The sequence below is a fragment of the Octodon degus genome, unplaced genomic scaffold, assembly GCF_000260255.1.
Source record: "Octodon degus isolate 3935 unplaced genomic scaffold, OctDeg1.0 scaffold00049, whole genome shotgun sequence".
Lineage (NCBI taxonomy): Eukaryota > Metazoa > Chordata > Mammalia > Rodentia > Octodontidae > Octodon > Octodon degus.
In genome coordinates this window covers 13222976-13237941 of record NW_004524625.1, presented here as the reverse complement: position 1 = coordinate 13237941, position 14966 = coordinate 13222976, and the positions used below count along the sequence as shown (strand labels likewise).

General features: G+C 47.0%; 1 protein-coding gene across 2 annotated transcripts in view; it reads left to right on the top strand.

The window, feature by feature from the left end:
* Window positions 1-14966, top strand: part of Me3 (malic enzyme 3) — a 167545-nt gene that overhangs the window by 34655 nt on the left and 117924 nt on the right. For both annotated transcript variants that reach the window (XM_004632571.3, XM_023716686.1), the window contains exon 3: window positions 694-843. In XM_004632571.3, coding sequence (XP_004632628.1) covers window positions 694-843 — 150 coding nt within the window. The remainder of the gene's footprint in view (window positions 1-693; window positions 844-14966) is intronic.

Sequence of the window (14966 nt, the reverse complement as noted above, 5' to 3'; positions counted from 1 at the left end):
ACCAAGGCCTCAGGTGCCCCCACTCTGGCCCCCAAACTGTTGTCCAAAAAGGTGGCGATTCAGCCCTCACACTTCACTGTGAATTTCAGTGCCTGTCTTTCTTTCTCCGAGGTTTTTTGCGTATTTCGGAGGTGAATAGAAGTGTCCTTTCCCTGCGATGTGATTTCAGGCTTCCGGAAACGTTATTTTTGGAGCCTGCGCTGTGCAGCTTTCCACTCAGCCCCTTGTGCGCTCGTTCTGGGACCAAGACCTCCCTGGGTGATAGAAAAGGCCGGTCCGTGCTGCACGCATTTGCCTAGCACTTTCCTGGCCCCGGCTTCACCCTAATGATACAGTGACTTACAAACTGGTTGGGAGCACAGACTCTCGAGGCAGACGGTGTAGGGGCTGCGTGAAACCTGGGGTGAGTCCATACGCCCACCTGTACAGTTGTCCCTTTGTCTCTAAAGCAGCATGGATTATAGTACCTCGCTGGCAAGTCCTTGGAAGCCTTAAGTGAGCGCTCACACTCGTGTGATAATAAGCACCATAGGGCAGCCCGTACTTGGACATTTCACAGGTTTGGGCCGGCTTACGTCAACATGCCCTCGATGCTTGCTTGGCTCCTTGGTGTGCTGCTGGAGCTGCAGCCACCGCTCTGTGCCGTGGTGTCAGGTCCCTAAGATCAGCTCACTGCTTCTGTCCTTCTCCAAGGTACATAATTCTCATGACGCTTCAAGACCGGAATGAGAAGCTCTTCTACCGCGTACTGACGTCGGACGTGGAGAAGTTCATGCCGATCGTGTACACGCCCACGGTGGGGCTGGCCTGCCAGCACTACGGCCTGACCTTCCGAAGGCCACGGTGAGTGGACCCGGGCGAGGGCTGAAGCGGAAGCCTCCGCAGGGGGCGGTACCTTACCTCCAGGGGCCTTGCTTCCTGGGACCCTAAGCAGCTAGCTCCTGAGGGGCATCTGAGGTCACGCACTTGCTCAGGAAAATGATTCCACCAACAGAGAAATGACAGAGGGAACCCAGCAAGGGGATATCAAGCTCCTCCGCCTCCAGGTAATAAGTCCCCAGCTAGTAGCTCAGAATTGGCCTGAAAAATAGTGCAAGCTGTTCTCACACCCTCTACCTACCCCCGACCTTGGTCACACCCCCGTGCTAGTCATGTCCAAGATGCAGGCAGCGCTCCTGCAGTTCAGACCATGAATAAGGGTGCGTTGGATACCAGAGCGCAGCTTCCTCGTCCGCCTCAAAGAGCCAGCGTGCCTTCATTGGACATCGTTCAGATTCCACCTAAATGTCATTTTCCTGGGCAAACACTTGGCTCTGCATTTTCTTCCAGAGGCTAAACAATTTGGAGACAGTTTTCTAAGTAAACCACTTGGTTTTTCTCAAAACGTACTCAGAATATATATTTTTTTAAAAAGAATAATAAGATTTTCAAGGTGTCCTAGGTGTGAAGTGCCTAGTAATTATAAATACATTGTTTTGGCTAATGATAAAAGAGCTGCCTGAGGGTGTTATAGATAGGAAACACTACCAACTGATCATTATTAGCCTGTGCTAGAATATGGACAGTGTAGAGATGTATTATTAATATTATATTTGTATATAAATTAAAAATGAGTGATTCTCAATAATGCATTGTGTGGAGCACAGATAACCATGTGTCTCTGACACTTGTTCACTTGAGCTGGGCCATGAAAAGCGAACCTGGAGACAAAGCATTTGCCTGCAGTGAGCAAAGCGTACCCACCTTCTCCTGCCCGACTCATGGCCGCTAGGACGCCATGACAGTGAAACAGGAATGTAGAAGGGCTGGGTAGGACAGACAAGAGGCTCCACCTAACAGGGAGGACATCCTGGGTCACCTTCACACCACCAAGGGGATTGATGTAATGCACACTATTTCAGACTTCTGTAAAGGCCACACTCGTGGTTCTCACCTGTGTGTGGGTCTGTTAGGTGAAAAGAGCCCTCCCTACCACCTGCACCAGGAGAAGCAGGGCACCTCTGGGTGGAGGTAGAGAGGGCAGTACAGACGCTGGGCAGGCAGTGTGGGAAGCAAGCATGTCTCCTCTAGCTAGGGACCTACAGATGAGCGGAAGCCAGTAGGAAATCCTCATGACTGGAAAGGCCAAGTATCCTCTTAAAATCTTTACATATCTTATTGAATGATCACAGATCCTTACCCAATGTCACACAGTTTACAGCCATGGAAGCCAGGGCTCAGCTCATCTAGTCTGAACCAGGGTGTAGACCTGCTGCACTCTGCTGCTTCTGACAGTTCACTACTGTGTGCACTGGACTGCAGTTAGGGCGGGCACCATGACACTTCCAGGAATGTTTGACTGCCCAGGAATCTGAGGTAGGGATGCTGGATACCATTTCCAGAGCCAGGAAAGGGTTGATCTACTACTCAGTCACAGGCCCTGCAGCTGGGTGAGGCAAGCAGCCTCAGGCCATCCAAACTGACTTCTCGGATCAGTCCCTCACACTCTCAGGACAGCTGTCCAGCACATGTTTTGTGCAAAGCCTTCTTCAGGCGATCATCTAATTACATTATTTGACGTATGACATTCTGAGCCGAGGCTCCATTTCCAGCTGGCTTCTCTCCAGGTGTTGAGTCCACACCTGCCTTGCTCCTGAGGGAGATAAGGGTTTGCACTCCACCCTCACCCTGAGCTGCTTCTGGCCTGGCTTGCAATGGCTTTATGGATTAGCATCTGAAGAAAGGACAGCCCCAAAGCCAAAAGGAAGAGAGCCAGGCCCTCTCGGTTTCTGCAATGATCGACATTCCTGCCAGGTTCCTGAGAACAGGGAAGCTTTGTGCAAGGGCCTGGCCTCCCACGAAAGATAATGAGGCCCAGCTGATACTAAAATCGAGCCTAATGTGCGAGGGCTCCACATGGGCTCCCCACCTGGAAGACGATGTCGGAGTATCTCAGGGCACTTGAGGGTCCTGTGCAGTTAGGCACAGTGCAAAGCCTTGGACTCTCCTGGACTCCACCCCCAACTCTTCTCTGCCTGTCCCAGGCATCTTCTCCATGCACCTCATGGATTGGCTCACCGAGATGCCACAGAGGTCACGGGTGTGTCACTTGGAGAAGTGAAAGCCAGAGCTAGGGCTGAGTAGAGGGCAGGACAGAGTTCAGCTCAGAAGGCGATTCAGAGAGCGAGCCAGTGAAGTGTCTGGTCTGTGAATGCTGGTCAAAACCAGCCCAGTCCTCACCTCCCCTGTCTTCTTAGACTCCATATGACGATGGACCCAACAATGCCAGATTCAGTAAGGTCCAACCTGTAGGAGTGATGCAGACAGTAAAAAAATTTATCCGTGGTACTTATTGAAGATCACATGCAGACTTAATCCTGGGGAGGAGGAGCGTAGCCACAGACTTGCAATGAGGGAGGAGGGAGGACTCAAACTCCAGCAGGGCCAAGTGGGAGTTTATAACCAAGGGGCAGGATGGCTGTAGGGTTGGAATGTTAGTAAGAAGAAACATCAACTACTAGGAACTTTGGGCTAAGCTGACTTGAAAGGATTATTGCTAAAAGCAAGCACTGGGACTAGACTTCGAGGTGGTCAGATAGCAAGGGTGATGGACACTTGCTCAGTGACTTAGCAAGAACTTTGCTCATCATGGACCGTGGAGGGACGGAGGGGAAAGCCCAGCTCTGCCTTAGTCAGAAAGTCCTCGGGAGTCTGACTAAAGATTTGGCCAGAGGATAGTCTGCAGAGTGCCAGTTCTTATCCCACCGTGCTGAAGAATGTACGTAAGAACAAAGGTAGTCAAAAGTGGAAAAGTTTTATGAAGAGAAAACTCCTGAAAAGCAGAGAGGTCCTGAAAGTGGGTTGGCACTGAGGTTCTCTGTTTGGGACAGTGGTGACAAACTTTCAGTAAACCTATCACAGTGACTGTTTGTATCATTAAAAGGTCTGAAACACAGAACATCACTGGTCTAAGGGGTTTTTAGTAAATCACATCACAGATTTTCTTGACTCAAACTGCACCCAGCAGGTGCAGTCACTTACCTGATATTGGTGTAATAGAAAAAGCTGTGGAGAAAATCAAAGGCATTTCTGGAAGGGGCAGGGAGTCCCATGTTCTTCTCATCTGTCCCAGTGTTTATTGTGTTGTTTTTATGTGTTTGTCACATTGCTTGGGCTTCTGGAGCCCCTGACGCTGGTATAGCTTGCAGTTGTTTGTCTCTGATGAGGCTTGTGCACCTACCCATCTCCATCTTGAGACCTAGTTTCTATCAAATCAGTCCTCAGCCACAAGCCCAGATTGCTTCATTTCTGTTCTGTCTGGGGCCCAGTCCCCTTCTAAGCCCCTGTCAGCCTCTGCCTAACTTAGCCATCTCTGAGCCATGAGCTGCCTGACCCGTCACCCCCAGGCTGGCATCTGCTTCATTCTCCCCTCCATGAATGTGAACTGCAGGCCTACTGAGGTCTCTCGGTCCCCTGAATACCCCTGTGTCTGGTTGGTTCTGTCCTTATGATTAACTTGCGTGTCCATTAGCAAGTACCAGGAATGCGAGAAATTGGAGAACAAGTTGTGAAGAATGAGAAGGGCTGGGGAGGAATGAGAATAGGATTTCTAAAGGCAGAGCTCTGTAGAAAATATCTAAAAACTTATTTAGATTTTGACAACTCTAGCAGCCCTTGGCCCTACCCAAGCTGCTCCTTTCTTATCTGTAAAGAGGAAGGCTTTTGCTTACAGACCTGTCACGGTACACAGATATTAACAGCTGCCACTTGTTGACTGCTTGCAGTGTTCCTGGTGGGTCCCAGGCTGGGCATTTAGCGTACATGGTGTCTGAGCTCTACGACAGTGCACGGGGTGCTTGTCATTCTACCAAAAAGAACGCTAAGGCTTATTTGCCTAAGACATAGCTGACCCATGGCCCATTCCGTGGGTGTTTTCATCTGCAGCCCAGCTTCAGGAGATGTTGGTAAACACAGAGCCTCAGAGGTGAATCCTGGATTATCGCCTTCACATAATCTCCCTTGTGTGAGGGATCTTCACAGAGGGACATGACTAAACACACACACACACGTGCACACGTGCGCGCGCACACACACACACATACCACTTGGGAGGGGCAGCAGGCTGTGGTGACCAGAGAAGTTGGGCTCCAGCCCAGAAGAAGTGGGTCAGCTCTCTGACTCACAACTGTGTGTCCCTGGAGCCTGGCTTCTCCTGCTCCCTGGAAACTGTCCACTTCCTGGGATGATGAAGGTCAGACAAGCTAAATACACGCAAACATGGCTTCCTATTGTGAAGTCCCTTCTAGCTTAAAGGGGTGTGACCCTTTCATCCCTTCTCCCTCACCTCAATCCCCGTAAAAGGTGTGGGGAAGTCTCATACTCATCTCTGTGTTTTCCTGCTCCTTGCTCGGTAGCTCTGGTGAGCCCCATTCTAGCACTGGAACATTTTTATCTTGGGCCATCTCCCCTACCACTATGCACATACACCCCACATACACCCCAACAGCCCATATACCCTCACAGACACCCCACATGCCCCACATACACCCCATGCACAACCATACAACATAACGTACACCCCATATGCCTCCACGTATACCCCCACATATACACCCATATATACCCCACATACACACCCACATCCTCCCCACATGCCCCCACATATACCCCACACACACCCATATACCACCACGTACACATCCCATACACCCTACACCCCCACATACACCACCACATCCCATACACCACCACATACACACCTATGTACAACCCACATACACCCCCATATACACTCCATATACACACCCACATTCACCCCCACGTATACACCCATGTACACACACATTACACCCCCCACACACATACATCCGTGAACACACACTACATACATACATACATCCCACATACACAGACATGCCCACACATATATAACCACGTACATCCCCAAATATACACACATACATCCCCAACTACACACCTTTATACACACTCATCTCCCATATACACATACATGCATGTACACACCCATATGCCCGCCTCACAACCCCGCATACAATCCTACACACATATACCCCCACTTACAAAGAGACCCCTGGGCTAGGAATCACATTCCTCTTCATGCAGTGCCCACCAGAGCCCACTTTAGTCATACACAGGAACGATGAATGACAACTTCTCTATCAAAGTCACTCTGGAAAACAAAGACAACCTTACTCAGCAATGGGAAGACCCCTGACATGTAGGCCACACCGCCTCTGAGCACAGCACAATCTGCGTTCCTACCCAGATTGTTACACACACACACACACACACACACTCTCTCTCTCTCTCTCTCTCACTCACACACAGCACAACTGGAAAGCAGGCAGAAAACAAGGATTAGCGTCATCCAATCTGCCTCCCGCCTACCCTCAGGACACCAAAGCCCTGCTCCTTTTCCTATACACCTGCATGGCCACCCAGACTCTCCTGCTAAACTGCTTCAGTGGAGCTGCTGGAAAAACAGTACTGCCTTGAGGAGAACAAGCGTGCGATCCACAGCGGGGTCGGGTTGACGTCTTCTGGCTGCCTTAGTCCTCAGCTGTGAGCAAAGGGAAGAGGACAAGGAGGAGTCAGGAGGTCTGGGTTCTGCCTTTACCGCGCCCTTTCTGACCAGGAAGTCACCTTGCCCACTAGGCAGTGGTAGTGTAGTCTGCGTGGCTTCTGCCATCTCTACAAGATTTGATGGTTTGTGATGGAATAACCCAAAGTCTGTAACGGGTCTGAACTGAGATCCCGAAGTGAGCGAGCTCACATTGTGTGACTCAGCCTGGTTCCTCATCTGTGAAACTAAGAGCGCTGTGCTGGAGCAGTGACTGTCAGTCGCTGCTGCGCATTACAAGTATGGGGGAGCAGTTGATCAACATCCCCAAGGCAGAGCCCAAGGAGCTCTAGCGTTCCAGGGCTCCCCAGGGGACTTGAGTGGCCAGCTGGGCTGAGAGCCCCTGAGTCGAGTCGGGTGATGGCTGAATTTTCTTCCACTCCCTATTGCCATGACCTTTAAGGAGCTGATGGCCTACATTCCACGTGTCCTGGGCCACCCCAGCCTGAAGTACACATGGAGATTCGGAGCACTATAATATCATAGAGGTTTCCTCTCCCCCTGAGCCCTCAACAAGCCACGTTCGCTCATGCCTCGTTGGCCACTCTGTTGGAGCGAGGAGGGTTTCACGTTCGTCATCCCCTCCTTTCCTAGCATATCCTCTTAAGCTCCTGCCACTACACAGGGCCACCCTTCTCCCATGCTGTGCTTGCTTCATCCTGCCTCCCCGTGGAATGACCCACTTGTGATGCCCACTTATCCGACGTCAGTATTGATTGGGGGTGGAACAAACATCACCCTTGAGGGTGACTGGTCATTTTGTCAAGCATGTGACTGGTGTGGCCTTGCTCAAAAGATGAAGTGGACCAGGTGGGTTCTTCAGGACTGTGAGCTGAGACGTAAGAAAAGTTATATAAAAAGAATTTTTCAATTGAGAAGAGAAATGAAAGCAAAGAAGGATCCTGTGATTTAGATTTTAGAGTCATGTCATAGTATACCACAGGTAAATGACAGTGATAAAGGAAGAGAAAAAAAAGAGCAGGAAGTAAAGGAGTGAGTGTGTTCAGAAAGATTGAGGCAGATGGAAGAGAGGAAAGGAAAACGGGCAGAGAGCGGCTGATCCCAGGAGCTGCCTCTGCTCATGCCAGCGTTCCCCACTAGTTCCTGTTCACAGTTCACAGTACACCCTCTCTCCAAGAGTAGCTGAAGATAACCTCCTCTTGGAAACTGGAAAAGCCAAAGTGGAAAACAGCCTCAAATCAGATGGCTCTGATTAGTTCTGATTCCCTTATGAGTAGGCTGGGTGGGGCTGGCGGATTAAAGCAGAGGGTCTCTGTGCTCCGCGTGCACTGAATCCCTAAAGCACTTGCTCCAAGGCCTTTCTGAACCACAGACTGAGCAAGTGGAGACAGGACTGCAGGATTCGCACGCCTGACAAGGCCAGGTGATGGCAATGCCACTGATACAAGGACCACATTCCTAGAGCCACTGGATCAAAGGACAGGGAAAGTGGCTCCCTGAAAAATGCGTTAGAAACTGTCTGAAGAAGCAGGAGCACATGCTTCTAGGCCCCGCTCCGTGTTAGTGGAGAGAACCTAGAGTCGCAAGATACAGGTTCTAGTTCCAGTCCTTGTCCCCAACTAGCCATGTAATCTTCTCTAAATCCCACCCCTTTTCTAGGCTTCAGTTTCCTTCTTTAGCAAACAGAAGGATTTCACTAGTAATCACAGGGGCTCTAACTCTTGTGGTCTCTAAATTTTGGAGCAGATTAAAGTCCTGTGGCTATAGATTGGCCTCTAAGGTTCCTGGCATTTAGGAGAAAAATGAAATCATAAATGACACACACTTAATTTTCTGACAAAACAAACAAAAGAAAAGCTTGTAGCCGTATCTGTAGAAGTGTCCTTTTGGCTGATTCACACATAGTCACTTTCCCAGACCCAACAGCTGGGCAATTCAGAGTGAGTCCTGACTGGGCGGTGCTAGGCTTGGGAGATGGTGCTGTAATGCCTCTGAGGAAGGTGGCCTGCGGGGGCTTCCGAAGCAGGAGCTTGTCCAGCTGTTGTTTGCCGTGACTGTCACATGGAGTAAGGAAAATTATTATTCTTGGACTTTATTTTGCTAAAACACTTAGGCAAACAGTGGTGGAGGAGAAAAGGAGCGTTCCATTTTGTATCTAAATTAGATAGATTTCAATCGCCTAGGGAGTTGATTTGTTCCATTTTATAGGAAGGTCTGAGGTATAAATTTTAAAAAGTGGGTTTGTCCTTAACTGCACGTGACCTTCCTGAGACTTTGGCACCTGAAAGAGCGGCTTGAAGCAGCCCTGTGAAGATAGCAAGATGACATTTTCCTTACTCGGGGTGGGAACAAATGAACTTTATTAAATAGAACAGGTTGTTCTGAGTCTCACTTCTTTAGCTGAGGGCAGATTTCCCTAGCAATTAAAATGATCTTTCTTTTTTTTTCTTTTTTCCTTAATTTTACTGAGAGACATATAGCAATGAGACAGTTTCAAATCAAATTGGTAGGACAGTTTTCAATAATTAACACATTGCATACTCTCTTCCTAGTGGTTAATTGCTGTACAAGATGCGGACATGATATCCTATTTACAAACACTATTAGAACAAATCCCTCTATTCATGAAGAGAATGTAACTCTATATCTATCCCAACCACTTTGGATACACAGATGCAAAATGGACATTCATCTGTATCCCCTTTTTTGTTTAGTTCCGTCATTTGAATATTATAGGTGTGTTTTTTGTCGGGCTCTTTTTCTTTCCCTGTCCCCAGCAATCCCAGTCCTGTTGATCAAAAGGATGTGGGAGAATTTCTTTGCTCAGGGAAGGAAACACTAGAAACAAACAGCAATTGAGTCAATCTTTTCTAGATGACTTCAGTCTGTTAACATACAAAATGCACCAACCGTCATTTAGTCAAAACAAAAACAAAGTGTAGCTTTAGAAGGGAAACTGCACTGCAAGGTTTTTACAAGCTCTGGGCTAGAGGAGGCAGAAAAGATAACAGTCGGAGAACTGTTTTTCTGGTTTGCTTTGTAACTTAGGCTGGCCTTGAACTCACTATGCAGCCCAGGCTGGACTTGAATTCACAGTGATCCTCCTGCCTCAGCCTCCTGAGGGCTGGGATTGCAAATATGCACCATCACACCCAATGAGCATTCCGTGAAGGAAACAGAAGTTGTCTTGCTACAGTCAGAGCCCTGCTGCCAGCTGGCCCCCGAGTCCACCATTGGATGTGTGCTCTGGCCTAAGTCCCTCGTGTCTATAGTCATTCCCTTAAAGTCCCCATGAGCCCCAGTAATGACAGTAAAAGCTTCATCTCTGAGCTGGCCTCTTAGCAGCTCTTCAACTAGCGTTTCATAAGCCAACAGGGATTAGAATTTAGGAAGGATAAGTAGTGGTTGAAATGGAGAGACTGGGCCAGGGAGCTAGCTCAGCAGGGCAAGCATGTGCCAGGAAATACAAGGTCCTGAGTTTGATCCCCTGTACTAAAAAAAGAAAGAAAGAAAGAAAGAAAGAAAGAAAGAAAGAAAGAAAAGCCTTCTTGAAATGGAGAGAGACAGAAAGGTACGAATGCGGAAGAGCCTGTCTGGGATACTGTACACAGAAATAAGCCCCAGGGCACTTGCCCGAGGGTGGGTAGTCAGCCTTGGCTAAAGTTTCCTAGAGGGGATGAAGTGGAAAGACTAGAGAAAAAGGATGAGTGGTGTAGACGAGAGAAGTGAACTCCTCCAGCTTCTTGCTTCCTCCAAATAATCACTGTGTTTTCACAGAGACTTGGCCCTTCCGGCACCAAGCCGTGAGTCTGCATTCACCTAAGGCAGCCATATTTGTCTGGTGCTGATTGTAGACTTGTGGAAAGGATTTTTTCATTAGAAGAAAGCCCTTCAAGCTCCCCGGATGTTACCGTATCTGCCCAGATGTCTGGAGCAGCATCCTTGGAGCACCAAGGAACAGCCACAGGACCCAGAGTGTGGCGCCAGTGATGGCAAAGTGGGAACGCGGAGGGGCGGATTTTGGGTTATATTGTTGGACCACTACATAAATCCTGCAGCTACAGACCTCTGAACTTTTTGTGTAGGAGGTAAATTTTTTCTCTTGAGCCTACTGCGTCAGAAGCATCTATTAGCTGCAGCTGGAAGCAGTGCCCCTCCCTGATGGGCTGCTCAGATCACCTCTGATCTAACGTAGTAGCTCACACCTACTGATGCTGCCCATGCATGAGGTCCCCTTCCACGTGCTGTCCTCCCTTCAGCTCCTGGAACTCCTGCTAGGTAATATTATTAGTCCAGTTTACATGAAGACGACCCTGAGGTGCTGAGAGCTAACCGGAAGGCCCTTATATCTGCTGTGTGGTAGAGAGCAGCACAGCTGACTCTCAGGTTCCGAGTGTTCACCCTTATCCGCTCCCAGTTAGGCCCTTCATTTCGTGAGCCTCTTCTCTCCGGTGACTGAGCATCCGACCGCAGGACCGAGGACTCTGCTCCGCACCAGCCCACCATTGCAGGACACACAGGAGCTTGCTCCGCTGACCAGGGGAGGGGAGGGAGGGCAGGGTGGGCAGAAAGCAAATCAGCCATTTGAAAGGTCCTGAGAGTCTGTTGTGTTTCAAGACCTTCCTCTCTCTGTAATGAAATTCCCTCTAGTCTTACATTGTTAAAACCAAGCATTTCTGGATCATGCATTCTCACAAACAAACCCATCCTCCTCTGCCTACAACAGCAATAACAAAGCAAATATATCCCTAGACTAAGTGGAATTAGCAGCAGGACTGCAGGAGTCCATGTGTGGGTCCCTTGCGGTGATTCCGAGTAAAGTGGGGCTCTGAATTGCAAGCACCAAGCCAAGGTGTTTGGTTAATGAGCTCAGAAAGAAAGCCAGGACTCATCTGGGCTCTTCATTCCTGCAGAGGGAGGGCCTTGTAGGATCACAGCAAGAACAGCTCAATGCATTTCATGGAGATTCTGCTCCCATGCTATTCCCTTGAGCTGCAGTCAGGGTATTAGCGGCCTCTATTTTAAATGCCCCCTACACAGCGTGTGGCATTCTCTAGTCAGGGGTAGAGTTACCTGTGTGGTCCTGTGGCCTGCTCCCAGGCAGCTTCCTGGTTGGTTCTAATATTGGCTAAGTGAAACTTTAGGTGGGAGCTTGCCTTTGAAGAAATGCAGTTACTTCATTCTCAACAGAACCCTGAGTTCTGCATTTCTTCAGGTCTGTCGCTCAGTGCAGCATTATTGGGAGATCACAGAATTATAAATCAACCAGCTCAAACCAAGGTGGAGAGAGGAAGTGACACCCTTCCCAGCTGGGGTACGACTTGGTGGAACTGGTAAGACTAAAACTCCAGTCTTCTGACTTGCTCCAAATCGCTTTACTCCAGTCTGTGGTGCAGAGACAGGCACTTCCGCCACTATCTGCATCAAATTTAATTCACAATTATCATTCATACTTCTAGCATGCCAAGGTTTGAGAGTGAATTTAAATACAGTCTTCCCAACTGCCCCATAAAACAGGATAACCCCTTTCACAGGAGGAAATAGATAATTCAAGAGGTCCAGTGACTCCCCAAAGAGTACAATCGTAAGAGAAATAATTGAACCTAAGATTTGGAGCTTTCTGCTTGCTTTCCAAGACCTTGTCCACTACTGCACTGTAAAATTCCAGTGGGATGAACTTGTTTGCTCACTGATGATTATGCGACACTTAGCGCAGGCCCTTGTTAGAAGGAAGGATGGATGAAGTAATCAGTAGGGAAATAGAAGAAATTTGGAATCTTATTTTCCCAGTGACTTTAGTAGAATCCTAGAGGAGTAAATTTGTATTGTCAATATCTCCTTACTTAAAGACAGAGACTTACAACTAATTTTGCCTAGAATTCTCATTTTAAATGGTTTTTAACACTACTGTAAAAAGTGGCTTCCTTCCTTTAAGGATTGTCAGGTAGATTTGCATAGATTTCAAAGCTAAGATGGGGAAGTAAAAATAGTTATAGAGCTCCTATGTTATCAGAAGAATTAAACAAGATATTTTCTCCATTATTTGCAAAATAGCTTTATCCCTAAATCAAGGCCCAGAAAATCAGGAGGAAATAAGTAACCAGAGTGAAATGAGATCGTGACTGGTACATGCAGAAGCCCAGTTCTGGAAGGTTGTACTAATGCCCAGTCACCACAAATGAGGTCGAAGAGATTTGTGCTTGCCTGCCGGTACAGGCTGGGCCTTGGCTGATCCAGTCTGCGCCTCTCATGTGCAACCAAGCGGAGGGACAGAGATGTAAAGTTGTCATGGTAACATTTTTAGGATTGAAAGAATAGAGGATGCTAGAGTGACCATCTTTGGTTTGCATAGGGTTAGGAGTGGGTTTAACCCACGTTGAGGAGCAGAGAAAATTCTTTCTAGTCTAAGAAAGCACAGCAAGTTTGAATTCAAGTAGTAATAGAGCACAGAGAAGTAAGGCTCTGGTTAGAATAATTACCTTGATAAATACATAAAGGATGCTGATTATCAAGCTGAAAGAGTTTAATTGTACAGACCCGAACTATTCAGATTGAGTCAAAGCAGTAACACTGTGAACACAGCTCAGAGACACACAATTTATAAAAAGTCGACTTGTCTTTGAGCCTTACTTGTCACACTCCTCTTCTGATGATAAGCCTGGGATATAAGTAGTCCTACAGAATAGTGACAGTAAAAATAACTTTGTTTATTGATAATGTACTAAATATACCAGGTATTACACTTGTTTGTGTCATCTTCGGCCTTTTAATGGTTATAGTTTTCAGTATATAACTTTTATCTCCTTGGTGAAAGATACTGTTTTTAAAATGTATCAGTAAGTGACATATTTTCTTAAATTCTGTATTGCACAATTCATGCTTAACAGTAGACATGTTATTGACCATATATACCTATTTTGTTTTTTTATTTTAAAGAGAATAAAAAATAAGAAAAAGATGAAAATGATAGAGAATTTCAAAACAAGATGATAGGAAATTAACAATAGTTATATTACATATTGTTATCCTCAAAGCAGTTCTTACATACAAGACAGCTGAGATAATTGTAATAATAATGTCTCTTGGTTTATTGAAAGAAACAGAGCTGGCAAGACAGCTAAGCAGACTAAGCCCCTGCTTTGACAAGTGCAGAGACCAGGGTCTAATCCCTGGTCCTACATGCCACGCCGGGCGCTGCATCCAGGGAGCACGCAGCCAGTGATGGAGCCCAGGCAGGGTGACGCACACCTATAATCCCTGGGGATTATGAGGCTGAAAACAGGAGGATTACTACAGTGTAGTGAGACCCTGTACCAAATGCATTAAATGAAAAAAAGATACAGTTAATGCTTAATTGTTAGATCAGTTTTGCATAGTCCATACTACGCAAAATAATCTGGTATCTGTGTTACCTACTTTGAATCCTGTAACTTTACTAAAGTCATAGATCCATTTTAATAGTTTTTTGGTGGAGTCTTTAGGGTTTTATATATAATTGTATTGTCAACAATGAGAAATAATTTCATTTCCTTTCCTATTTGGATGGCTTTATTTTTCTTTCTTTCTCTTTCCTACTTGCTCTGGCTAGGACTCCCAATACTATTTGAAATGTAGGTAATGTGTTAGTCTGCTTTCCATTCTGTGACAAAATACCTAAGAAAATTAACTTAAAAGGAGGAAAGGTTTATTTTGTTTCACGGTTTCCAAAGTTTCAGCGATATTCAGTTAGCTCCGTTGCTTTGGGCCTGGGGCGAGGCAGTGCCTCGTGGCAGGAGCGCATGGCAGAGGAAGCCTGTCCATGTCATGACAGCTGAGAGGCAGAGAGCAGGGGCAGGGTCCAAAAGTGCTCTGCGAAGGCGTGCTGCCAATAGCCTATTTCCTCCCAGTAGGCCCCGCGCCCTAAATGCCCTACCGCTGCCCAAGGACACCGCACACTGTGACCAGTCCTTAGTGCGTGTTTCTTAGGAGCCACGTACGATCCGGACCGTAATAAGCAGTAAAATGGGCATATCTGTCTTATTCCCGGCCATACAGGAAAAGCGCTCAGTAGTTCAATACTGAGGATGCTGTTGGTTGTAGGCTGGGCATATGGTGTTTTTAGTGTTGAACATTCCTTCTGTCCCTAATTTTTTGACATTCTCATCATGAGAGAATATTAAAAGTTCTCAAATGTACTTTCTACATTTATTGTGATAACCATGTAGTGCTGGGTTTTTTCCTTTATTCTGCTCATACAGTGAATCAGATTAACTAATTTTAATATATTGAAACATTCATGCATTCCAGGGATAAAGCCAGGGATTATAATAAATGATCTTTTCAATGTGTTGTTAAGTTTGGTTTGTCAGTGTTTCATTGAAGATATTACGTATATGGGGGTTTTTTT